The sequence below is a fragment of the Lycorma delicatula genome, chromosome 7, assembly GCF_047948215.1.
Source record: "Lycorma delicatula isolate Av1 chromosome 7, ASM4794821v1, whole genome shotgun sequence".
Lineage (NCBI taxonomy): Eukaryota > Metazoa > Arthropoda > Insecta > Hemiptera > Fulgoridae > Lycorma > Lycorma delicatula.
This window is the reverse complement of record NC_134461.1, coordinates 94,732,276-94,758,127: the sequence shown is the minus strand read 5'-3', so window position 1 is coordinate 94,758,127 and position 25,852 is coordinate 94,732,276. Positions and strand designations below refer to the sequence as shown.

Below are 25,852 nucleotides of genomic sequence, written 5' to 3'. Positions count from 1 at the left end.
TATTTATATACACTAATAATGTCATCGTGTCGTAGCAGTACTGTTTGTTTTATATTTTATTCACATAACGCTCCGATCGAAAATAGTTTGAATAGTCAACGAAACGAATTTTAAAAAGTAAATACTTTTACGAATTACGTTATCTTGTTAAATTAGTCTATAAATAACCATTATACGATAGCTTGTTTTAATTGTTGCGATAAAACATCGTTGGATGATAAGGAAAAAATCAGTTTCATAAAACAGGCACTAGGGGTCGTTTATGTATTGCGTAAGTATATTTGGAGGGGAGGTTTACTATTTCTTACTGTTTTGATTATTTTTTTTAACAATGAGCATGGTGGGTGGGTTCTATTCAGATTATTACGTATTGTAAAACTGTGACAAAATGTATTGTAACTAAACTTTTACTCTGCACCGTAATCTATGTATGGGGTGTTTATAAAATAACTCCTTGGTTGCAAAAAATCATACTGAAATAATGGAATCATTTAAAGTCATCCGGTTTTTTTATTTGTGTTTGTTATATTATTAAGTTTTCGCAAATATTCGTCGCGGTTGGCACCTTCACTACGTATCCGGTCGGTAGTCTAACTCTCAGTCATGAAGACACCGAAGCAGAAAGCTGAGTGTGAGATTTTGTTTATCGAGACAAGATCGGTTATCACAGTGCAGCGTAATTATCGACGTCAATATGGCGGTGCCGCGCCTACAAATAAAACATCCTCCAGTGATTTAATCAATTTAAGGAAACAGGAAGGCCGTCCGTACCTGAAATGAACGTGGAACGGATCCGAACATCTTGTCGGCGTAGCCCGAAAAATTCATTAGTAAGGCGCAGTTTAGAGTTAGAAATACCTAAATCTACAGTGTACAAAGTGCTGTGTAAGAGGCTTAGACTGTGTGCGTATAAGATATTGCTTTTACTTGAAATCAAACTCGATGATAAAGTGAAAAGATTAGAGTTTTCAGCTTTAATGCTTAACAACATTAATGAAAATGAGGACTATCTGAAAAATGTCATGTTTTCAGATGAGGCGACATTCCACATGAGTGGGTCAGTAAATCAAAACGATTGAAGGATTTGGGGACCAGAGCTACATAAGCGTGACGCTCCTTAAGTCAGTGTTTGGTGCGGACTGATGAATGACCGTATTGTAGGCCCGTTGATTTTTGTGGAAAACACAATTAATGGGGATATTTTCTGTGATATGCTCGAACTTTACATCTTTCCACAGACTGACAATATTGAAGAAGAAAAAGGATTAATTTTCTATCAGCTAGACGGCATTCCGCCGCATTATAGCAACCGCGTCCGTACTGCATTAAACTTTCGGTTTCAAAACAGGTACACTGGAAAAGGAGGGCCGATGCCATAGTCACCAAGGAGCCCAGACATGACCCTACTAGATTTCTTTTTGTGGAGGCGTGTGAAAAACTTTGTTTATTCGGAGAAAATCCGTGACATCAACCACCTACGGGAGAGGATTGTTGCGACAATAATATCGATTACACCCGACGTGCTGACGAGTACATGGGAAGAGTCGGATTACCGTCTGGACGTGTAACGAACGTGGGCAACGAATGTTGCAGAATGTTACACCAAAAAATTTCAGGATTTACCCTTTCAAAATATATACTCGTGTAAGTAATATTTTAAACATAATGCTGCTTAAGTAATAAACCGAGTAAGTAAGTAAAGTAAGTAAGTAAAAAACCGAGGAGTTGTTTTGTAAACTCTCTCTTTTTGTATATAAAGTAATGTTGAAATAAAAGTGATAAAAATTTGTTATCACGTTCTCCTTACCAAGTAAGTGCACATTAAGAAAGATTATTTTAAAATTCCGAATTTAAGAGTTAAAATGGAGTAACTTGAAATTTAGTATTTTTTATTTTTTATATTTTTCTATAACAATGTAGTTATCACTTAATTTTTGGTGTGTGTAATCTTCATGTGAATATTTAAAAACCGATTCCTAGACTTTTTTAAATTCCGAGTTTAAAGGGTTAAAGAATTGATTTTTTTTGCAACCCGGCTATTTTTTTTTTAATGTCTCGGTAACAAATGAAGATATAAACTTGATTTTTTGTGTGTTTAATCTTCATGTAAATATCTAAAAACCAGTTTCTAGATTTTTTAAATTCGACTTTGAAAGGGGGGGAGTACGATTGAACTCACGAATCATACGTATATCAACATAACCTTTTCCTCTCTTCTTCTGTTTTGCCTCCGGAACCAAAGTAAGGTATTACTTCAGAGGAATATAGGTATGAATATAAATGAAGTGTAGTCTTGTACAGTCTCAGGTCAACCATCCCTGAGGTGTGTGGTTAATTGATGAAACTCAACCACCAAAGAACGTCGGTATCCACGATCTAATATATCAACATAACCCACTCTCGCTTCGCTCGCTAATCTCGACTAATTAATGTTAAATATACAAATAATATTTTTTTCTTTTTTGGCTTTGAAATCCCGAAAAGGTATTTGAATAACGATTGCAAAGTTTCCCTATTTCCGATAATACTAAACTAGATATTCAGCAGATTTGGGCTTGCAAATACTCTTCAGATATGGGTTTTTTGAATTTCGATTTTTTAAGGGGCACGACTGTACAGCGCGGCTGCTCAACCAATACTGCCACTGTTACCTTATGTTCGACGCGACTGAGTGCATCCCGGCTACGGTTATTTGACTAAGAAACATAAAAAAAAAAATTGACTACGACGAGAAATGCAAATAACCAGCGGGGGAAGCCACGACGGGGATGTTAGTAATATATAAATCGTTTCATTTTGTCTAGAACAAACCAGGAACATTCTAGATATGTTTTCATTATCATTTGATTCTAACAAATTCTATAAAAGTTACTAGATTAATGTAGCAAGTTTATTGTAACACCTTACTTAAAACTAATCCGTCTATTCGTAAAAGTTAAACTGCATTTTAATTTTTTAAGTATTGTATTTAATAATACAATACTTAATTGCTTCTTAATTTATATATTCCAGCGTCCGATTAAAATAGTATTGTGTAAGTAAATGAATAAACTGTTAAAACGTTTTTTGATGTACCGTATATCTGTATCTAGATTTTCAGTTAATTGATGTGTTTATTAACTCCAATCCAAAGAGCGTTAAGTCGATACGTTCGCTTCTGTTTTTTAAGATCTTACTTCTAGTTCTGAAAATGACTACAATTTAAAATCTAAATTCATTTACATAGAGTGCCCCTTTTTTGTTGTATCACTACTCATTCAATTAAAAACTATAAAAAACCGATTTAAGAAAAATGATTAATAAAGTGTACTGCTTATTTTAATAGAACTCTTAATTCTGAAAATTTCACGTTTATGAATTTATTATTTTAATTTTACCTTTGTGATAAGAACAATAATGACAAATGTTAATAAAAGTAATAGTTTGTGTTTATAACAATAATAAAAACCTTTTAATTCATTTTATTCATGTATTTATTGTGAAGTATTTGAAAGCATAATTTTATTTTTATTCCTCTTAAACGATAATCAATGCTTAGTGAAATTCTTTATTACTTTTATTATTTTATTTATTATTTTAATACTTTTATTTTTTTGTTTTTTATTTTATTAGGAAATTAAATAAAATGCAATTTTTTCTTTTTAAGATATCTTTAATTTTTTTCTAATCGTCATGTAAAAAATATCTATTAATAATAAAAAAAACAAACATTAATAAGTAATCTTTAGTGAAATAACAGCAAAGTTTAGATAAAATCTTAGAGCGAGTCAAAAGTACGGAAACCCCTCAACAACTTTAAAACCGTTCCAGATAGAATATTGTAACTTTCAGGATAAAATACCGGTCAACTTCTTTTACATTTTGACGAGAAGTAGAATTTCAACCCTTTCTTGGAGGGGCGGAGGTCCCAGAGCTTATTACTGAAATATTTTTTTTATATGGTAACACCCTTTGTGTGGTATATCATTTTAAAGGTCTTTTTAAGATAAGAAAAATGGTATAAATCTAAATTTGTTATCTGTATCAAAAATTGTGGCGGGATAAAATCTGGATTTTGAAAATTACTAGTAAGTTCAAATAACAAAATTAAATAAAAACAAATTAAACTGAATTGAATTAGAATTTAGTATAATCTAATTAAAATTTATGTTAAAAGTAAAGTAAAAAAAATATTTTTTATCACAAAAAAATTGTTGTTTTTGTTCCAATTTAATGAGTAAATAAATAAAATTATTGTCAAGCTGATCATTGATGGTCTCTTAACATTGTTTCAAAAATGTAGCTTTCTTCGTTATTGTGTAATATTCCATTTAGAGTGTTTCATTACTATACTTGTATAGTAATGAAACTGTTTCTTATGAAAATTTATTGTGATCGGTTGGCCGACTGATTTTCTCTATCTTTACCACTTTTCCTAGGCACTTTTGTCATTTACATCTTTTTTACCTTTTTTTTTTTTTGTAATTGTTTTTAGAGATTATGTAAGAATTTATTGATAATCCACATTTATCGACTCGAGCAGCAGAACATACTAAAACATAACATTAGCTAAAGTTCAGGGACTAGAACATTAAAAAGTGAAAATTTCAAACCCTTCAATATTCGTACGAATATTGAAGATGCAAGAACATAATGAAGATGAATACGATCGAAGACTTGAGTTCTGCGAAATTATGATGAAGAATATTGGTGCAGATCCTAATTTATTAAACAGTTTTTCGTGATGAGGCCACATTTTTTTAAATGACAATATAAATCGCCATAATTGTCGATACTGGACTGATATTAATCCACACTGGTATCGTGAGGCATGTACACAGAATCCAGTCAAAATAAAAGTACGGGCAAGTATTATTGGTGGACCATTTATAGGGCCTATATTTATTGATGGAAATTTAAACGATGAGGCTTTGCGTATCTAACTTATCATTCCAAACATTCAAAACGTTGTTGGCTCCAATTTCCAAAATATGTGGTTTCAATAAGATGGTGTTCCGCCTTATTTCGGTTTCAGGTACGTGAAATATTAAATGCATTTTTTCCTGGAAGGTGGACTAGCCAAAGGGGTTGAATAGAGTAGCCAGCAAGATCACAGACTTGTTACCATCGGATTACTTTCCACAGAACCACTTAAAAAGTATTGTTTATCATAATAAACTCCCAAGATATCGATGATTTACAAAATAGAATTCGTGAATCAGTACAAATTAACACTAGCAGATCATTTAATAAAGCAGTATCATCCTTTTACAACCGACTGATACATTTCGAACATTTATTAAAATTAAATTTAAGTAAAAAAGCAAACGATATGCTTAATAAATATATATATATATATATATATATATATATATATATATATTTTATTTTTTTATTTTTTATGTTTTTTAAATAAATCTGTTCGATAATATCCATTTAATCACTTTTTTATAAATTTATTTATTTGCGATAACAGTTCCTTAAATTATCAGTGTAATTTTGTCAAAATCCAGACTTTATTCCGCTCCCATTTTGGGTACAGACATCGTACCAACTTTTTATTTATACAATCTTTTTTTTTTGTTTTAACGAAACCTTTAAATTTTCACAAACCTGGACCACCTTCCAAGAAGGGAAATTTTATTTCTCGTCAAAAGGTAAAGTAATTGACCGATACCTTATCCTGATATTACAGTATTCTATCTGGAACAGTTTTAAAGTTGTTGAAGGGTTTCCTTACTTTTAACTCTCTCTGCAAAAACAAAGAGGGTATTGTTCTTTAGCAGTAGGAGACTGCTAAAATCGTTATAAAAAAAAGAACTGCTTACGTAATATTTTAACGGTCTTATATATATGACTGATGAGATTGTGATCACGAGGTGCTTCTTTCATTATCATTTGTTTATAAAGAAAGCCTTTCAAATATTATGTAAGAAAGGTTAGGGGGGGGGGAGGCTCGACGTTTGCCTAATCTTTCTCAAAAGGAAAGAAACGTTAGTAAAACAATTCAGTAAATTGATGACGCGTGTATAAATAAGAATAACAAAAAAATAATAAAATAATTTTAAGCGGTGTTTTAGGTATTATATTGTATTATCAAAATGTACATGATATATTCATACGAATTCTGTAGTTAGTGTTGAAAATATTATTGAACCGTTGATATATATTACGTTTGGGTAGTCACTGTGTACTGCGTTTTAAATAATATCGATTATTAATACGTAGTTTTTATTCTTCACAAAATTAACTTTGTTGTTGGCCGTTATTTATTTATAAAATGTCGAAATTGTACTTTTTATCATATTATTTGGACAGAAAGTTTTGGTTCGTATAACTGATTCATTTTTTCCAGAATTCTCTGATCATCTATTTCAGGCTCTACAATCAGAAATAGGTATAAGGGTTGAACTTTACCGAAATCTTACCACAGTTCCTATCGGGTGAAAAGATCCTGTGATCATTTTTTCTCTAATTATATAAACAAATTTCATCGATAAAATTACAGAAGCGGAGACCAAGATAATTACGTTGGTTTTATAAAATGTTGTCGTATGTGACAGAACAAAAACATTCTTGTAACTCTGAATCATCTGGAAGGACTTTTCAACACCGACGATGATTGGTTTAACCTTACACTATTACTGAATTTCCTGTTATGTGAGGAATAATAAATCAAAGGGTGTCGCAACTTGATCGAACTGACTCGAAAGAATGCACTCTCAAGAATGATATTAATCATTCCAAGTAATCGGCTGATTTAGATGTTTTAAAACAAATTTTCCAGGATTCCACATCCTTACGTAGAGATTACTTCCTTCGTGTTTTATTAGTTTGAGATGTATATTAAATGTTATTAAAGAATAAACAGCTATGAGTTTATAAAATTTGGTTTAATGACTTTTCTAATTTGCTGTACGTAATTTTATGAAAAACAAAATAATATTTTTTTTTTTAAATATAAAAGTGTGTTTATTTAATTAATAATTACGGGTATCGATTTCCTGTTTATAATAACTTATTTTATACCTTTATTGTTTTACTATGTTTTTTTTTTTACCACTTGAGAGCAACCGGTAACCGCCTAGAAGACGTTACTTGGGTCGTGGTCCCAAGTGACATGTCTGAAGACTAGCCCCCCCTTAGTGCAGCTTGAAGCTGATCTCTCGACGGGGTTCCTCCTGGATCATTGAGACATCACGACATCCCTCCCGGTTGCCATGATGACTCTCCTCAACAGGGCTACTCTTCCCTTCCCTATCACCTAGTCTGGGTCCGGGTATGCACCCCACGCATACCATCCCCCCTAAATCGCGCACCCACCTCACAAACCTCGAGGGTCTTCAATGCGTCATCAGAACGTCCAGATCCAGCCATTTGCTGGACCCGAACGCTCTCAGCAAAGAGGCTGCCTCCCTGGCCCTGCACGTATCCACGATTTGACTTTTTTGATTTTTTTTTTGTATGTTTGTATATTAGATTATGTAAAGTTTGAAGTTGTTTTTTCTCCACCAATTATTCTGTTCCATATCATCATGCCAAATCCATCGAAATGGAGATGGTTTTTAGCTCTACAAATGACTCCTTTGCTTTGTTTACACAGGGACTGGCTGTGTTGTGAAAATATCACACCTCTCTCAGACTATCAGTTTCTTTATTTATCTCATCAGATACGATATCTGCGTAACAACCATAAGAAAGATAGGACAAATCATGTAAAAAATAATATTTTCTTTTCATTATAATTTGAAAATAGATAGCTAATATTATAATGCACTTGATGTAGTGCATAAAAATTATAACCTACAAAGAATTTTTTTTGAAATGATTTAATAAAATAATGTTTAGTAATTCAAGGTCTTTCTTTATTTGATTGATATATTGAAATTTGTTCAAACATATAGTAATAGTTTATAGTTTTATTTATTACTAGAAAAACATATCTAGTCATATTTACGAGTGTGTTATCTTACTTGCAGTAATATTTAAATTATAGTTTTTAACAAATCTATTAAAATTATTTAAATTCCGTTCATCGATAATATTAATTATAATTTTTTTTTTTAAATTATTTTTCAATAATTTTGTCTTGGTGCCAAAGTAGAAAGGAATTTTTCATGCAATATTATTACGTAAGCAGAAGTCAGAAATTTGCCTATTAATGGGATAGATAGTTAAAAGTGACAGAATTATGCTTGAATGTAATAACATGAACGCTCGTAATCTGTGAAATATATTTCAGAGTTGTCAAAACTGATTAATTTAATTAAGTCTGCTAACCTTCTAAATAAAATACAACTCTCTTTCTGGAATATTTATAGAAAAATATTCGAAATATTTATTTTGTTATTATTTATTTGAAGTAGATAATTGTAAAATATCTGCTAAATGTTTACAAAATATTTGTAGGGAACGCCTACACATTCTCTTTCTCTCTCTAAAAAATTCTTAGTTTTTTTTTTTTTAGTATTTATTATCCGCTGAAGCAAGATCATCTCCAAGACGTGTACTGCATTTTTCCCGGGCTGATACAAACTGTAAACGTTTGGGTTTCTATACAGAAGGTTACTAAATCCAAGGCTAGTTTATCGGTTAAATTTTACCATTATCTTTTGCTTTATTTTGTCTTCCGGCCAGTATTAATCATCGAATTTTATTATTAATTATACATTTTATACATAAAATTTAACGCTGTTATTTGCAGTCACTTAACAATTTATTATGATTTCAGCTGCTTACCGGTTCCATTTAAATAAAGGTGAGCTTACATAGTTGGTGCGATGTCTTTGCTGTTGAGTTTGAAGCTAAATAAATTACTTTTAAAATAAAAAAATAGCGGATTGTCTTATTATTCTTCTAACGATTTTCTATCAAATTTTGAAATTTGTGTTTCACTCAGTTTATTCATAAATAGAATTTAAAGAAAACTAGATATTTTTGACTAATTTTCAGTAAAATTCAGCAATGTAAAATTGTGCGAGTATGTTCTATTAACTGACTAAAAAGTAATCTTTTCCCATTCTTCCCATCCAGTTTAGATGTTTTTTACGGTATTACGTTTTGAGATATGAGTATGAAAATGTACAAATTTTGGTTAAAAAATTTCCAAAACTACTTAATCAATTACATTGAAATTTAGATATGCTGTAGTAGTGTCTCTAAAGTTCTGAATGTGAAAATTTGATGAAGATTGGTTGAAAAGTTTTTAAGTTATGCTCAATTTAAGGTCGACAACAGATAAAACCACAATTTGAGGTTATGTTGACTTGGTGTATTTTTCATACGCGCTTATGCAGTGAGATACAATAGTGAGTGAGTTTAAACTTGATGCTTGTGTCTAGGAGTCTACTGGTTATTTTTAATTATTTCATCAAATTACGGTTATAATAATTTACTTTTCTTATAAACAAAATATATTTTTATAATAAATAAATAAAAAAATTATACCTCTTTTAGTTTTATCATTTAGTTTATGTTTTGTATATTTCTTATGAAAAAGATTACACAAAATAAAATAACGAAAAGTTAAACTACTAAACAGAGTTATATATAGAGGTAACGCGTGATGCTCGTTCTTCTTAGTTTACTCCCTATTCTGAACCCTGCGTTAAGAAGCTTCGCTTCTGTCAAAAAATAAGGGAATAGATTGAAAGATAGAATTAATTATTTGACATTTTATAAGACAGAATTTTAGAATTTTTTTGTGTATTTATTTCACGAGGACATTTTGAACATCGTATTGATTTAAAAGTAGTCGAAAAGTGTATTTGTCCTAAATTGTTCTTTCAGCTTTTTGTTAGAAAAATTTCACTAATGAAATGAAATTGTGTTGATGAAAACAAAGTTGTCAAGGAATAAAATAAGGCTACCATTGGGTTATTTTTACCGTTATTATGAAGTGAATAATTTGGCTTTAAACTCGTAAGTAAAGATATGACGCGACTTTTATAATTATGTTATTTATATCTACCGCTTGTGTTTATATTTATTTAGTTTTTACGTTATTTTTTTCTGATTTTTTTTTTTGCAGATTCGCAGCATGTTACCGAGGATATGACGCAGCGAGAGGATGTGCTCAAATTCGAGCAGGGCCGTATTAAGGCCCTACAGGAAGAACGATTACATATACAAAAGAAAACTTTTACAAAATGGATGAACTCATTCTTACAGAAGGTAATCATTAATTTTTTTTCTTTCTCTTTTGAAGGCTTTTTTACGATATATTTTTTAAAGTACGATACAAAAAAATTGATGAATTGTTAAATTTATTATTGATACTTAAGTATCCACTGTTCAGGACATACAATTATGTTTTGGGCCTCTTTTCTACTAATTTCTTTTTTTTTGGGAGGGGCGGTTATTTTTTTTTAGGAGGTGGTAAGGATACACCCCACCGTGTTAGTTTAATTGCTATAACACTTTTACTCTGAAATATTTTTTTTTGAGGTTGTGATATAAGTTATTTTTGTTATGTATTATTAAAGTATGTGTTGATTATTTCTTTTTGATCATAATTCAGCTGTAATTTTATTGTATTTACTTTTCATCGTAATAATACACAAAAAATAATTACCTTATTATTATTCATTACCATTATTATATTGATATTCTTTTATATTTATATGTGTAATAAATGAAACAATCTTTTCATAATAACCTTTTGATATATATATATCCAGTATTTTCTGAACCCTGATAGCTTGCGCCATATTACGATATATAGCCGAAACGAACACCTTTCTAGCTGTTGTAGAAGAATGTAAATGGTGGTTTTCATTTTGCTTGATCAGAAACGAGTAAAACATGTGATTGTAGCTTGCGCCATCTGACGAAATATAGATGAAACGGAAACGTACACCTGCTTGTTGGCGAAGAATAAAAATGGCGGTTTCATTTTTCGTGGTGAGAAAAGATTAAAAACGTGAACAAGTCAGTATGAATATTTAATAATCATGAAAAATATGTATTAATATAAATATTATTTATTTATTTTATTTATGATTATTTAGTCATCGTGAATATATAGTGAAAATACCTTTTATATAAAAAAAGTACATAAAAAACCGGTATTACCGGTTTTCATTTTAGTGTGTATTATTTTAGTGAACGAAAAGTCGCTATCTTTCAAAAGAAGTTAAACCATTCACTAAAAGACTCAGTTTGTGTTTTTTTTATCTCTTGTTTGAATTTTTGTCGAAAATTCCTCGACTCTCAAACGGGGAGTCTTAATTACAGACAGTGGAAATGTTTCGGCTCGCATATAAATCAGGATATGATAAAAAATCGCTTTTGTTCAAACTCATTTTGGAGAAATGTAAACAAAATTCATTCATAGTTATTAATTCTATTATCTTTTTAATACATTTACGATGTACAGGCGAAAATTTCACCTTTGAAAAAAATGGCATTTTTTTAAATACAAAATAAAATTTTTGTTACATTTTCTAAATAACTTTTTAATGAATAAAATTACGTTAAGTTTCATTAGAAAAAAAAGTGAAGTAGAGAATTCCCTTTAAAATAAGTACAATTAAGGTAATTTTAAAAATAATCCATGGTAGTTAAAATTGTTATTAGGGCTAAATTTGCTCCGTTTTGAAAATTTCCTTCTTTGCTGTCAAGTAGTTCATCGAAACGTATCCCGTATTAAAATTATTTGCAGATGATTTCTTTATAAAAATTGAATTATTTGTGCATATCCCCTATTCGTGATCTACAGCTCAGAAAATATCGTAAGACTTATTTTCAAAAACAATCAGTTGCACCCATTGCCTTTTTTCACAAATTTCTTCAGAACATATAAAATCTGCACGTAAATAAAACAATTGATTCGTTTAATACTTCAATATGAACTCTTCATATAAAATTTTGGGCTACTACCATAGCCCAAGAGTTTCGCTGAGATGTTTGAATCATTGATTGAGTTAAAGGAAAATTTTGAAAAACGCTTAATTAAACATTTATCTTAAGTTAAATATTTGACATATTTGATGAAATTTTCTATTTCCTTTTTGTCTCAAAATATTATTATTTCAACATATTCATTTTTCAGCTTCTTGTTTTTTACTTCTTGTACGAAGTAAGGAAGTATTGTGATCGCGAAAAATCTCGATTTCCAGATTTCAACGGAAATATCCATTTTCACCATCCCTGAATCCATTTTGACTAGTTCGGCGTGACGTTTGTACGTTCGTATATATGTATGTACGTATGTATCTCGCATAACTCAAAAACAATTAACCATAGGATGTTGAAATTTCGGATTTAGGACTGTTGTAACATCTGGTTACGCACATCTTATTTTAATTGCAATCGACTGAACCAAAAAAGCACAAAATCTAAAAATAATGGTTTTTGGACTTTTTGTTAATTGTAGTAATAAGCCCTCATTGAGAGTTTTTCAACAATATGTCATTAGTGGTACTTAGTTCCGTTGGTTCCAGAGTTATAGCCAAATTAAATTTTAATTAATGGAATATTTGGATCTTATAAGGTGAAGGCACATCGGTTCGAATCAGACTTCATCTCCATTTTTATTTTAGCTTTTTTTTTAATCTAAATATACTGATTTATTAATAATTATTAACCTGTGATTGTAAAAATAATTTACAATAAATAATAACAATAAAAAAAAAATTATGAATAAATATCAGAAGATAATGAAATAAAATTTTATGTAGTTTTCATTCTAAAAAATTGTGTATATGTAATTTAATAGGTACAAAGAGATCATGTGGTATCCACATCAGATTTTTATTATTTGTTTTCCTTTACATTCGTTACTATGTACGTTTTATTTGTGTAATCTTTTAATATTAAAATAACCGTAAATAACCAGGTATATATTACTCACCGATCCAATTGCTTTTTTATAAGATGCCTTTATAACTTCCACCCTTTTCCATTTCTTTTGAAGACCACTTCATTTCAAACTTTGTCAGGCCAATTTATTTTGTTCGTTTTTACATTATTAATACGTTATAAGTCTCATTCTTTTCATTCTGGCTTTTCTATTGTTCATTTTTCGCTTCCATTAACTAATACCGTATTCAGGCATTTAAAAAACATTATTTATGTAAAACATTATTTTATTAAAAACATTATGTATGTAAATCATAAATGCTAGAGAGAACTTTTCCTTGCATGTGCTAGTCAACTTTAAATATATTCCGTATTTTTTTCATCGTTTGTAAGTACGAACAAATACAAAAGCTTTAACATTTTTTATGTATACTATTACTTTCCCTTATGATAATTCAGTTTTCTTATGTTTTGCGTTTCATTTCTTTGTTTATTTTTATTATTTCAACTTGTAAAATATATGTATAAAAGAACATGTCCTGATTGATTCATCAATGCCCAAAAAAAACTGCTGAAGATAAATTGATGAAAATTTGTATATACGTTCTTATGGTATAAGTGCACACCACAAAAAAAGGATTTTTTGAAATTTCGAATTTAAAATAGAGTAACGGTGAGATTTACTATGTTTTTAATTTCTCGGTAACAAATGAAGATATCATCAACTTGATTTTTGGTATGTGTAATCTTCATGTGAATATCTAAAAACCAGAATGTAAATTTAAAAAAAAATTCCACCTAGAAAGGAATGAAGAAAGGTAAAACATTTCGAACAGTGACTGCAAATTTTTCCTATTTCCGACTTTAATGAACGATTCATTCATTCGATTTAGGTTTGAAAATAGTTTTCAGATAAATATCTATGAATAATTTTCGGGTTTTTCGAGTTTTATTATTTTAAGGAGTAAAAAAATATAATTTTTTTGAATTTCTGCCGTTTCATGGTACCGCTTTTGAGTCAATCTTTATGAGATTTGATAACATAATGATGATAATTTATGCTTGCAATTTTGATTATGTATTTTGCGAGCGAAGCCGTGAAGTGAAATGTAAACACCAATTACTGGCCTGTACTGACCAAATGTTGCTCTGAAGAAATTACAATACACTGATAGTTATTAGAAATTGAACAGATTTAAATTTTATTTATCATTATTCTCACAATCTAGAGTTTAATGAACACAGGGTGTCTAGGGGCAGAACCCATTGGCCATACAGGAAGGGCGAACTATGAGAGCCTTGATCGGCTAAATATCTCCTGACCGCGAAGGGAAACACAAGTAACCATACAGCGTGGGGTAGCCGCAACGGGGATCCTAGTGTATATATATATATGTATTTTAACACGAATAAAGCATTATATGAAAATTTTCCTGACTAGCAATTTTTACTACGTATATAAAAATTGAATTTCTCTCCCGGTTTTGAGTCTATTGCTATTATGTATCTGATTAAGGAGATGACGTAGGACAGAAATTCTGCTGGGAAGATGGATGAATCATGCTGCCCACGTACCATGAACCATGTAGCTGAGAAAGGAAATAAGAAGAAAAATTTTAAGACCAATAAGTTCATAATGTTCAATAATTTTTCTAATTCAATTATACTTCAGTTTATACTAAAGGAGCGTTAATGAATTTTAACATATTTATGACGTTGTTTTTACGCCTTCAGATTTATTTTTGAATTCCTTTATTGCTTTAAACAAATTTTTAAATATTAAAATTTTAATTTTTTTATTAACTTGGACATCGTGAGTATGTACTGTTTGTGATCCATATTACATTTAGTAATAAGTATGGTTTAAGTAGTATAAAAGTACAAAAAAGAAAACAAAACTATGCTGGAGTTATTAATTTATTTTATTTTAATTATAGTACAATAGTTAATGTAAACATTTCATATCGATATTTACAATGTTTCAAAAACTATTAATTATTAACATTAACATACATACCTAAATGAAATCAGTTTGGAAAAAAAAATTGTAAGTAAAAACAATAAAAAACGAAAAATAATTTCCAGTTCTTTATTTAAAGAATTGGAAATTCTTTTTAAATTTCCCGACAAATTACAAGTTGAACATGTACAATCAAAAATTTACCAACTTTTCATTTGATGTTCAGTTGAATAAGTCGAAATCAAAAACAAAATGGAAACGTATTAATTTTTTTAAGTCTTTTAGTGCGTAACATTTTAACGTAAGTTTTAGTTTTATTTTTTTAAGTATATTCTTTAAAATATTTTTCTTTATTTTTAAAAAAAATAAGAATAGGGCTAAAAATACGCTGCCTTTGTTAAGAAGAAAATCGTTTAAAAGAAACAAATCCAAAAAACCCTGTGTCTTGATAAAAATAATATAAGGAAACTATGGTAAAAGACGAATACCATTTGGCAGCTTTTTGGAATCGATAAAAATAAATTAGAAAATTTTTTTATTTTGTTAAAATTATGCGTGATATTTTCTTAATGAGAACACAGAGTGTCCAAGGGCAGAACCCCTTGGCTAGATAGAAGGGCAAGCGATGCAAACCTTGACCCGCTAATCATCCCCTGACCGTGATGGGAAATGCAAGTAACCATGTAGCGCGGGCGTAGCCGCGGTATATATATTTATTGTAGTCATCTGTTCAATATAAGTACAGAATTAATAAAATAAAGTAGGATGACACACCTTATTCCATAATCCAAGCAAGAGCGCTTTCGTGAGTACCTCGCATCATCAGTTGCTCTATAATTTTTCAAATCTTTCGTTGCAAATTACACATTAAAATTAAAATTGAGATTTAAAATTGTTAAAACATCCTTTTCCAATTAAATCAAAACAGAAATAATAATTTTTTTTTAATATTCAACATTTTAAATTGTAAATTAAAAATTGAATATATACAAAATATGAAGTCATTAATAAAATAAAAAAATAAAAAATAAAAGTCAAAATTAAAATTAATAATGTATGTATATATATAGAAATTCAATTTTGATACACGTAGTAAAAATTTTAGTCAGACAAATTTTAATTTAATACTTCTTCACCTTATTTGTGTTAAAACATATATTCAAAATTGAATTTCTCGTCCAGTTTTTTGAGTCTTGCTATTATAATCGATTAAGAAGACGACTAGACAGAAATTCTGCTAGGAACATGAATCATGCTGATTTATTTATTATTTAATGTCTCAACTAATTTGTATCGGCGTGATTAAACAGTATTTATTCAACAATATTATTGAATAAAAATAAATAAACGTTTATACTTTCTAAGAAAATTTTCTCAAATAAGATAATATTGCTTGATTTTATCATCGTCTATGCTTTGATTTCTTATTTGATAGTCTGCTGTGTTTAGTTTTCCCACCGATTGCTTTTAAATTTTTATGCGAAAGTACTTTGAATATTAAATGAAATCAGGTCATTTATGATTATTTCTTTTACTGTCTATCTAGACAATGTAGGTTTTTAAACAAAATCTTTAAATTATTTTAACTAGTAAAAGATTTTGCAACGGTATCAGCAGAGTAATTTCCACTTAAAAAAAAAGTCATCGTGTCTGTGAATTTAATGAAGACTCTTTGCATATATTTAATATAAAAATTTCGCTTAAACCATTCGCGAATCACTAAACTTTCAAAAATAATCTATACAGTTCGCACTTTAGCGATCATAGTGCGATCTATGATCGCACTTTAGCGATCATTTTATCTTGCGCATCATTATATTATACGCTGTAATTCCGCTATGGACTGTAATACAGAAATACTCGCATTTGATTTGATTCATGGAATGTAGTTATGCACAACTGGTAATGTCTTACAGCAAGTATTGGAAATGTCTACAATTTTCCTGTAGGCAGGTCTGAACCCTTCGCACCATATTTTTTGGCACCCTTTGTAGGACATTTGGGCTAATGGAATTCATCTCTTACTCTTGCTTACTCAACATCAGTGTACTAAAGAAAAATGATTTGTGCGATAAATTGATCTCACTGTATAACCTATAAATAAAATTGGAAGTTTTGTTTTCTATACGTTTTCCAGTTACAGGGTTTCTTTAATTCTTTTTAAAAAATATTTCTGATTAAAATGAGGAAGTTTACTCGAATTGACATGACTCCAGACAACAGATAAGATCATTCTTGTTTTTAACGAACGTTATGCATATATATATATATATTTATTTATTTATGTATATCAGGTCACAGAGTAACAGTACAGTTACATGACGTCATCAGTACTCTGCAGATATGAAAAGGCTTCTGTGTGCAGTCTGGTGTGTAATTGTAAATGTATCGGTAAATATGTACTGTTGAACAGACTCAGCCGATCACTCCTAAGACGTGTGGTTAATTGAAACCTAACCACCAAATAACAACCCACCGGGTTGTGGTTAACGCGTCTTCCCAAATTAGCTGATTTGGAAGTCGAGAGTTACAGCGTTCAAGTCCTAGTAAAGCCAGTTATTTTTACATGGATTTGAATACTAGATCGTGGATACCGGTGCTCTTTGGTGGTTGGGTTTCAATTAACCACACATCTCAGGAATGGTCGAACTGAGAATGTACAAGACTACACTTCATTTACACTCATACATATCATCCTCATTCATCCTCCGAAGAATTATCTAAACGGTAGTTACCGGAGGTTAAACAGGGGAAAAAACTGGTATCCACAGTCTAGCATTAAAATTCATATAAAAGCAACTGCCTTTACAAGGATTCGAACCTTAGAACTCTCGACTTCGAAAATCAGCTGATTTTGCGATGACTAGTTAGATTAACTAGTCATCGAACTACTAGACTAACCCGGCGGGATTTATGTGCGCGCGCGCGTGTGTGTGTGATCAACCTCGATCAGGTAATAGTTATATTTAGAACTAAAACATTGATACAGATAGAGATAAGATGTTTTTTTTCGTTTTTATTAATGAATATTTTTAGTAATTTTTACCACATCAGGGCATATTTAATTCAAAAAACGTTCAAAGAGATTTAAATCGAGATGACTAGTTGAAAAAGAACTCTGTAGCAATGCGTCGGAAAGGCTGATTTCCGGTTTTAGTTAACCTTGAAAACGTACCTAAAAACCCAGAATTTTGGTTCTAACTCCGGTTCCTGTGAACGGATTCGCTTGAAAATCAATAGAGTTCTATTTCTACTAGGTTTACATCATCCTACCAAGTTACATCAAAATCGGTTAAAAATTGCGCCCCGTTGGAAAAAAAAACCGAAAATATATCCAAAAACCCCGTTTTTTTTTTGGTCTAATTCCGGTTCTTAACTCACCGAATTGGTCTAGTGGTGAACTCATCATCGCAAATCTGCTGATTTCAAAATCGAGAGTTCTAAAGTTCAAATCATTGTAAAGGCAGTTACTTTTATACGGATTTGAATACTAGAACGGGGGATGTTCTTTGGTGGTTTGGTTTCAATTAACCATACGCCTCCGGAATGGTCGACGTGGGACTGTACAGGACAACATTTCAATTGCATTCATACATACTATCCTCATTCATTCTCTGAAGTAATAATACCTTACGGTGATTCCGGTGGAAAACAAAAAAAGAAAAAAATTCTGGTTCTTGTTAACCGATTCGCTTGAAAATCAATAAGGCTCTATTCTTAATAGGTTTATATCACCTCCACCATGTTTCATCAAAATCGGTTGATGTATTCGTCCAGTAAAGCGGATGAAAAGATGTTATATATATGTTTATAAACATGGCCGGGCGCAGTAGCGATTATATTCGCTAAAACTATATTGTAATATAATACTATCGTTACAGTTTAAATCGATATAGCTCCATTGAAGGTACATGAATCGAGAATAATCATCAAGTATCTGAACTGTTAACATAACCGCTCTTTTTAATCCGGATCATTAAATTTATTCCTCCATTATCTTTTCTTTATGTGTATTGTTTTTCTGTAGTGTATTTTTTATAAAATAATTAAAAGTTACAGAACTACTCATTAATGATGCATATTTAATGCTAAAAAGAAATTTTTTATTTGTACGTTTCCTGTTGTTATTCAATTCAATTCTGATAATGATTTAAATAATCTATTCGCCGACTTGATGATGTAATTGTAACACATGTAGCTCCTGTAACTTTTAACGGAATATAGATTCCGTTAATAGTCTACTAACAGATCTATTCCTGTTAGTGTTGTTACTCGGTACTGGCTTTCATTTTTCTTTTGACGATTAAGAATAATTATTTCCTATTACATCATGGTAGCAGATTCAGTGGGATGATAGAATCGTTTTTGCTTTTGGTGATGATTTAAATTGGCTTACGTACAAATTATTTTTATAATGTGACTGCAGTTGCTTTAATTTAATTGGTTACTTATTCATTTGGCCGCTTTGAATTTTTACGTGACAATGTATTCGGATTAAACAAAATTTGTTGGGTTAATATTCTTTTTTGTAACTCCATATGGATTTTTAAAAAATAACCTTAATATGTTTTACATAACTTTAAGGATGCAAATTAAAAATTAAAAATAACTTCATTTAAATTTAATAAAATACGGCAACCTTTAAATAACTTTTCAATAATTATACGTAGAAAAATTAAATTTAATAGTAAATGCTCCAACCTCGAAACGATCTATTTTTCGATATAAGACCGTCACACCTCCAAACGTTTGCATGAGGGAACAAATTAAAAATTTTAAATAGAAAGGATACGACTTTTTATAAATCGTTTCATTAAGCACGAACAAACATTTTACGTAAGAAACTTGTGGCTTGCAATAAGTCTAAATAAAATAGCAGCCATTAATAATATTTTTTACATGTAGTTCCGAAAATGGCCTACAGTAATCCCCGATCTATTTTTTATACCGAAAAATAGATCGTTTTGATTAGAGATCGTATGAGCTTTGCTAAATTTAATTTTTCTTACGAATAGTTGGTAAATAACTTTCTTCTTTCTTTTTCCTCTTTAGCCTCCGGTAACTACCGTTTAGATAATACTTCAGAGGATGATATGTATGAGTGTAATGAAGTGTAGTCTTGTACATTCTCAATTCGACCATTCCTGAGATGTGTGGTTAATTGAAACCCAACCACCAAAGAACACCGGTATCCACGATATAGCATTCAAATTCATGTAAGGACTTGAACACTGAAACTCTCGGCTTCCAAATCAGCTGATTTGGGAAGACGCGTTCACCACTAGACCAACCCGGTGGGTCTGGTAAATAACTTGAAAAGTTATTTTTAAACTGATTTGGAAAAAAGGGTATGCACAAATATTTATACATTCTCATACCCAAAAATAATTTAATAATCCTTCATTATTTTTTTATGAAAAATTTGTCTACAAATGAAATCCACCTATTTTGTAAGTATAAATAACGTGGATTAAAAAAAATATATATGCTTTTCCAGTTTAAGATTTTCGTTCTTAAAGCATTTTATTTCAGTTGTTTCGCCCTCGAAAAACTTAGTTATTATATATAACATTAAAGGAGTCGCTTACATCTGGAACTCATACTTTCCCGAACTTGATTTCATTAAGGATTGAAATTTAATTTTTTTTTTCCTATAAAAAGTATTTCCTCAATTATATTTGTTCAGTCCTTAAACATAGGCATATTCTGGAAACTTTCCTGTGTTTGTTCTTCTTTATTTATTCTTTATTACATCTTCCTCAAAATTTCAGAACAATAATTGTTAACGCTTCACAAATGATATTCTAACTGTATCGGAAATTAACTATTTAACGGATATTGGATTTTTTAATTGGTTATAAGAATATCTTTTCTGCCACAAATTGAACGAACTACTATTCTTGCGTCTAGATCAATGTTCTTTGTTTTTAACCGATAATAAGGATATATGCCAAAATATCTCTCTGTACTGTAGTTTTCTAGTTATAATGTAATTATTTTGACCAATACAAGTATTTACTTATTCAATATACAGATTGTTTCTAAAATGGTGGGCTGGCTATACTTTTTCGGATTCTACGTATAAAACTAAACAATAAATATCTTTAGGAAAAATGGCAATTTCTTTTTCGTTCTCCCACTGTCCGCCATTATGTTATTTTTTTGTAAAAATTTATATCTTAAGTTCGGATAGAGAATCAAATTAATATTTGGTATGAGTCTTGCTAATACAGTTTTAAAATTAGCAAAAAATCATAACTTAAATACCTTTGCAAATTACAAAATGGCAACCATGTTTATTTTTCAATCCGTTATATCTCCCCGCAAATATTAGTTTTATCAAAATGTATGTTATTGCTAAAATATTAAGCCTTTTATTTTGAATAAAATAATATTTTATTTTTTTAAATCGGTTAAGTAGCCGAGTTATTTCCTCATGTAGAGGTAGGTCTTCCAACAAATGTGGAAGATGATTTTTGGTCAAATTAGTAAAAAGATTTTCTCCATTAAAACGATTTGGTAGAATGACAGGACCCAAAAGATAGTCATCAAGAAATACCTGCCCATATGTTCAGGGAAAATCTTTGTTGGTGGCTATTTTGGAAGGTACCATGAGGATTTTTGTCGTCGATCTGATTCTGATAGTTTTGAACACCCCATTTCTGTTGAAAGAAACTTCATTTGTGAACAGAATCCTTGCCAAAAAAAAAGGGTCTTCAATTAATGTTCTTCGAAGCCAGTTATAGAATGCCAATCTATGTGGAAAGTCATCGGAAATACTAATATACATTATACTAGAATTAACAATTCGAACGAATCGAATTGAACGTAGTGGAGAAAATTACATCAATTTTCTGCCATAACTCAGCTATTTGTTAACCGACTTAAAAAAAAAAGTCATTTTATTCAAAATAAAAGTCTTAATATTTTAGCAATAACATACATTTTGATAAAACTAATATTTACGGAGATATAACGGATTGAAAAATAAACATGGCCGCCATTTTGTCATTTGCGAAAGTATTTAAGTCGTGATTGTTTGCTAATTTAAAAACTGTATTACCATAAGCTTACCAAATATTAATTTGATTCCTCTATCCGAACTTGAGATATAAAGTTTTACAAAATAATAACAAAATGGCGGACAGTGGGAGAACGAAAAAGAAATTGCCAGTTTTCCTAAAGATATTTTTTGTTTAGTTTTATATGTAGAATCCGAAAAAGTATAGCCAGCATACCATTTTAGAAACACTCTATATAATTATATTCTTTTAGTGAACCCTAAGTAAAGATAGTTTATTAAATAATAGTTAAATTCTAGCTGGTTTCAATAGGTTTGGAAAATTTTACTTCAACATTTTAAAATTTCATTCACTGTAGCTATCCATGCAGTTATTATAGTAAATTTAAAAACTCTGTCGTAGTAAATGCGTCAAAAGAGCGGATTTCCGGTTTTAGTTAACCTTGAAAAGTACCCAGAAACCCAGTTTTTTGTGTCTCAGTTCAGTTGCTGTTGAACGATTCGCTTCGAATTTAATAGGGTTCTATTTGTACCTGGATTTCATCATACTACTTAGTTTCAACAAAAGTGGTTAAAAATTGCGCGCAATAGAACGAAAAAAAGCTGAAAATGTACCCAAAACCTCGTTTTTTAGCTTTAACTCCGGTTCTTGTAAACCGATTCTCTTGAAAATCAATAGGGCTCTAATTCCAATAGGTTTATATTATCACACCAAGTTTCATCAAAATCAGTTAAGATTTGCGTCCAGTAGAGCGGACAAAAAAAATCGTATACATTATAAATATGTTAATAAAAGTTGGTTTGCCTGTCACCCCTTATAAAATCTGACCGGTCGCAGTAACGATTTCTAAAGATTCTTTGAAAATCCGCAAAAAAATATTTATTGTATTTTTGTTTAAGTATTTAAATTTCTCGGTTAGGATATCAGAACTTAATCGAAGTAATGTTTTTAGTGACATAATTAAAAATTTAATTTATTATATATTATTATTTATTTAAATATTACCTATGACAGTATAAATAAAAGTATTTTGTATACTTCAGCAATGCTACATAGGCTTTTTATACAACAGTTGGTAAGTATCAAACCAAAAAAAAAAATAAAAAAATACAAATGTATTGAAAAACCCCGTTTTTTGGCTCTATCTCTGGTTCCTCTGAACCGATTGGATTGAAAATCGATAAGGCTCTATTCCCAATAAGTTTACATCACACCACCAAGTTTTGTCAAAATCGGTTAAGATTTGTGTCCGGTACAGCAGACGAAAAAATCTTTATGAAAACGATCGATTTCCTTATTATTTGGAAATCCCCCAAAGAGATAAAATTCTTATAAATGGTTCTCAGATAGAGGTTCCCATTGTTGAGTATTATTTCCAGTAGTGGTAATTATAGTAGTTTTGTTGTACGTAGATTGAAAGTTTTAGCGTCTGGTTAGATGACAAATTCTCATGGGAATATCAATTTAATTTCATTTGCAACAAATTAAACAGTTGCTTTACTTTAAAGCATCTATGATTTGTCGTTGTATTCAATATTTATTATATCTACTCGTATCACTCTCATTCAGAATATACGTTAAGACACAAAAAATGAAACCGAAGTTAAAAAAAAAAATGTGGACTCTAAAATCATACTTTGATATACTAGTAAGTACAAATCAAGTAAGCCTACGTTAAAAAATGCTAAGTTTTTTATATGATTATTATCTTTTACCACTGTTGACTCGCTTAAAACGCACTACAGATAAAGTGAATTATTGAAGAACGAGTTCTAATTATTAAGAAAAAGAAGATAAATTCCTTTATTCTTTTGAGTCCTTTTTGTCCTTTGTGATTGGTGGGGATACTAGGAGGGTAGACATCTAAAACCTTGAATAAGATAGACAGAATATGGAATATCCGTTTATCTTCTCGGCTGTTAAAATTGAAATTGCCAAGTAATTTTGTTGACTTTTGGGATTCAACAAATAAGCGATTACTGAAGGTTGAGCGTACTGCTACTTCCGTTAGATTCATTGAGCGTTTTACGAAAATGTTTTTTGTTTAAAAAACAGATGTTATAACACTACTAAAGCTTCGTTCAAGTTTAAGCTCCGATGAACCCCGAAACTTTTTCTAATAATTATATTTTAATACAAACATTGCTTTTATTTGTCGCTTTATACGCTAACTGATGCGCGTTTTAAGCTTAATAAATTCGTTTCATAATAAAGGTATATTTTCATCCCTGATCTACGAAATTCCATTTCATTTCTAAAAATTTCCTTTTTTTATTATTTTTTAAAACTTAACTCGGGTTTAATTTAAAAAGCAATAAAAGAATTGTTGAAATATATGGTACTAATTTAATGCAGTGATATCAGTTAAAACAAAGTCATCATCATTAACACTTGTTAACTACATTTATTTTTTCTCTATTGTTTTAATTATGAAGCTTTAAAAATCAATAAAAAATTAGGGCCTGTCAATTTTTCTTTTTATTGATATTTAAATAAGTTTTTAATAAAATAATTTAAAAAAGAACACATTAAATTATTTTATTTTTACTATAAACTGTTCAAACGCAGTTATTTTCTTTTGTTACTTAAACTATAATCTGCTTAATTTTTGCATACAATGAAAAAAAATATCGCAAGAAACGTATGTCAACAATATTCAGGTGTCTTCTGTTACACCGGTGACGTAAAGACGTGTAACTCATTCCCAGACTTAAAACGACTGCTTAGTAATGTCCAAATAACTTTTGTTGACCGGGGAATCTTGTCTACAATTATAGTGACGTCGGTAACAGTGAGAGAAAACTTAATCATTCATTTGTTTGTTAGGCTGCCCTCATTAAGTACGTGGCAAGTAGAGAAATCTTTCACACAACATCATAGCATTATTTTTATATTTAAGTGTTATTTAAAATCGCTATCCTATGTAAAATGCTTAGAAAACATTATCCCGTTTATCCGGAAACTTCGGTAACAGAAACTTCACCACAATGGATGATGCCATCCCGTCGAAGAATTACTGTTATGCTATTTTTGTTTTCTGAGCCGATGTATAAATGAAAACGCCTTCTGGTGTGTTTTTTAATTATTACTGACATTTAAACTTCTTTTTGATATATATTAAAGAGAATTTCCAAAATTTATTAGGAAAAAATATTTGGTAGTATTACTAATATTTATAAATAATACGTTATTAATATTACTGTTAAAAGTATTTGCTTGATAATATTAATATGTAGGCTAATAGGGTTAGTTAAATTTACGATTTCTCAGTATTTTACGGTTGAAGTATCAGAGAAGTAGAGACAAGAAACGTGTCCGGTTATGAATGAAGATTTCAAAATTTCTATGAATGAATAGTATAATGAAGGAATGAATGGGAAAGAAGACGAGTGCGGTAATAAAATGAAATTATGGCAGTGGCAGGTGGTAGTCAGATACGGGTGAAAGTACAGACAAACGACGGAGAGGGGAGAAGACACACAGTTCGCATTGAAATGTATAAATACTAACGCATAACATACCTATTGCTAACCGCCGACTTGACATGAGAAAAGAAATAAAAAGTTAAATGCCAAATAATAAACGGCAACGTGTATCTGTGAGCACACACGGTCTAGGTGGCACAACAAACTTTCTGCATGAATACATTACAAGATACGGTCAATAACACCTACCGACTATTAACATACACATTATAATGTAAACGACGATTTTAGTCTGATATGAAACACGCCAACTTGAAAAAGAAAATTTCACGTTAAAAATTTCTATTCTTAATTCAGATATATACATATGTATAGGTAGAAATTACTTTTACAAACATGATCGAAGATTTATGTATAAAACTCATTTTTTTCGAATAAGGGATCCTTTTACAAATCTTCTTTTTTAAATTTCAAAATTGTTATTGCGAAGGAAAATTCCGGTTTATTTATTACTAGCAGACCCGGCAGTGCTTCGCTATTGATAGATTTGAGTGTAAATATATGTATATATAGATTAAATGAAACAACTGAAAGTTTGATGAAACATTAAAAAACTGACCATTATGGGACTTCCAAAAATTAAACCTTTCACTTTAACTCTTCTT

At 30.1% G+C, this 25,852-nt stretch overlaps 1 protein-coding gene across 4 annotated transcripts in view; it reads left to right on the top strand.

Annotated features, from left to right (window-relative positions):
• Window positions 1-25,852, top strand: part of kst (spectrin beta chain, non-erythrocytic 5 kst) — a 307,475-nt gene that overhangs the window by 50,040 nt on the left and 231,583 nt on the right. For all 4 annotated transcript variants that reach the window (XM_075371630.1, XM_075371631.1, XM_075371632.1 and 1 more), the window contains exon 2: window positions 10,010-10,152. In XM_075371630.1, the coding sequence (XP_075227745.1) occupies window positions 10,033-10,152 (120 nt within the window). In that variant the 5' untranslated portion in view covers window positions 10,010-10,032. The remainder of the gene's footprint in view (window positions 1-10,009; window positions 10,153-25,852) is intronic.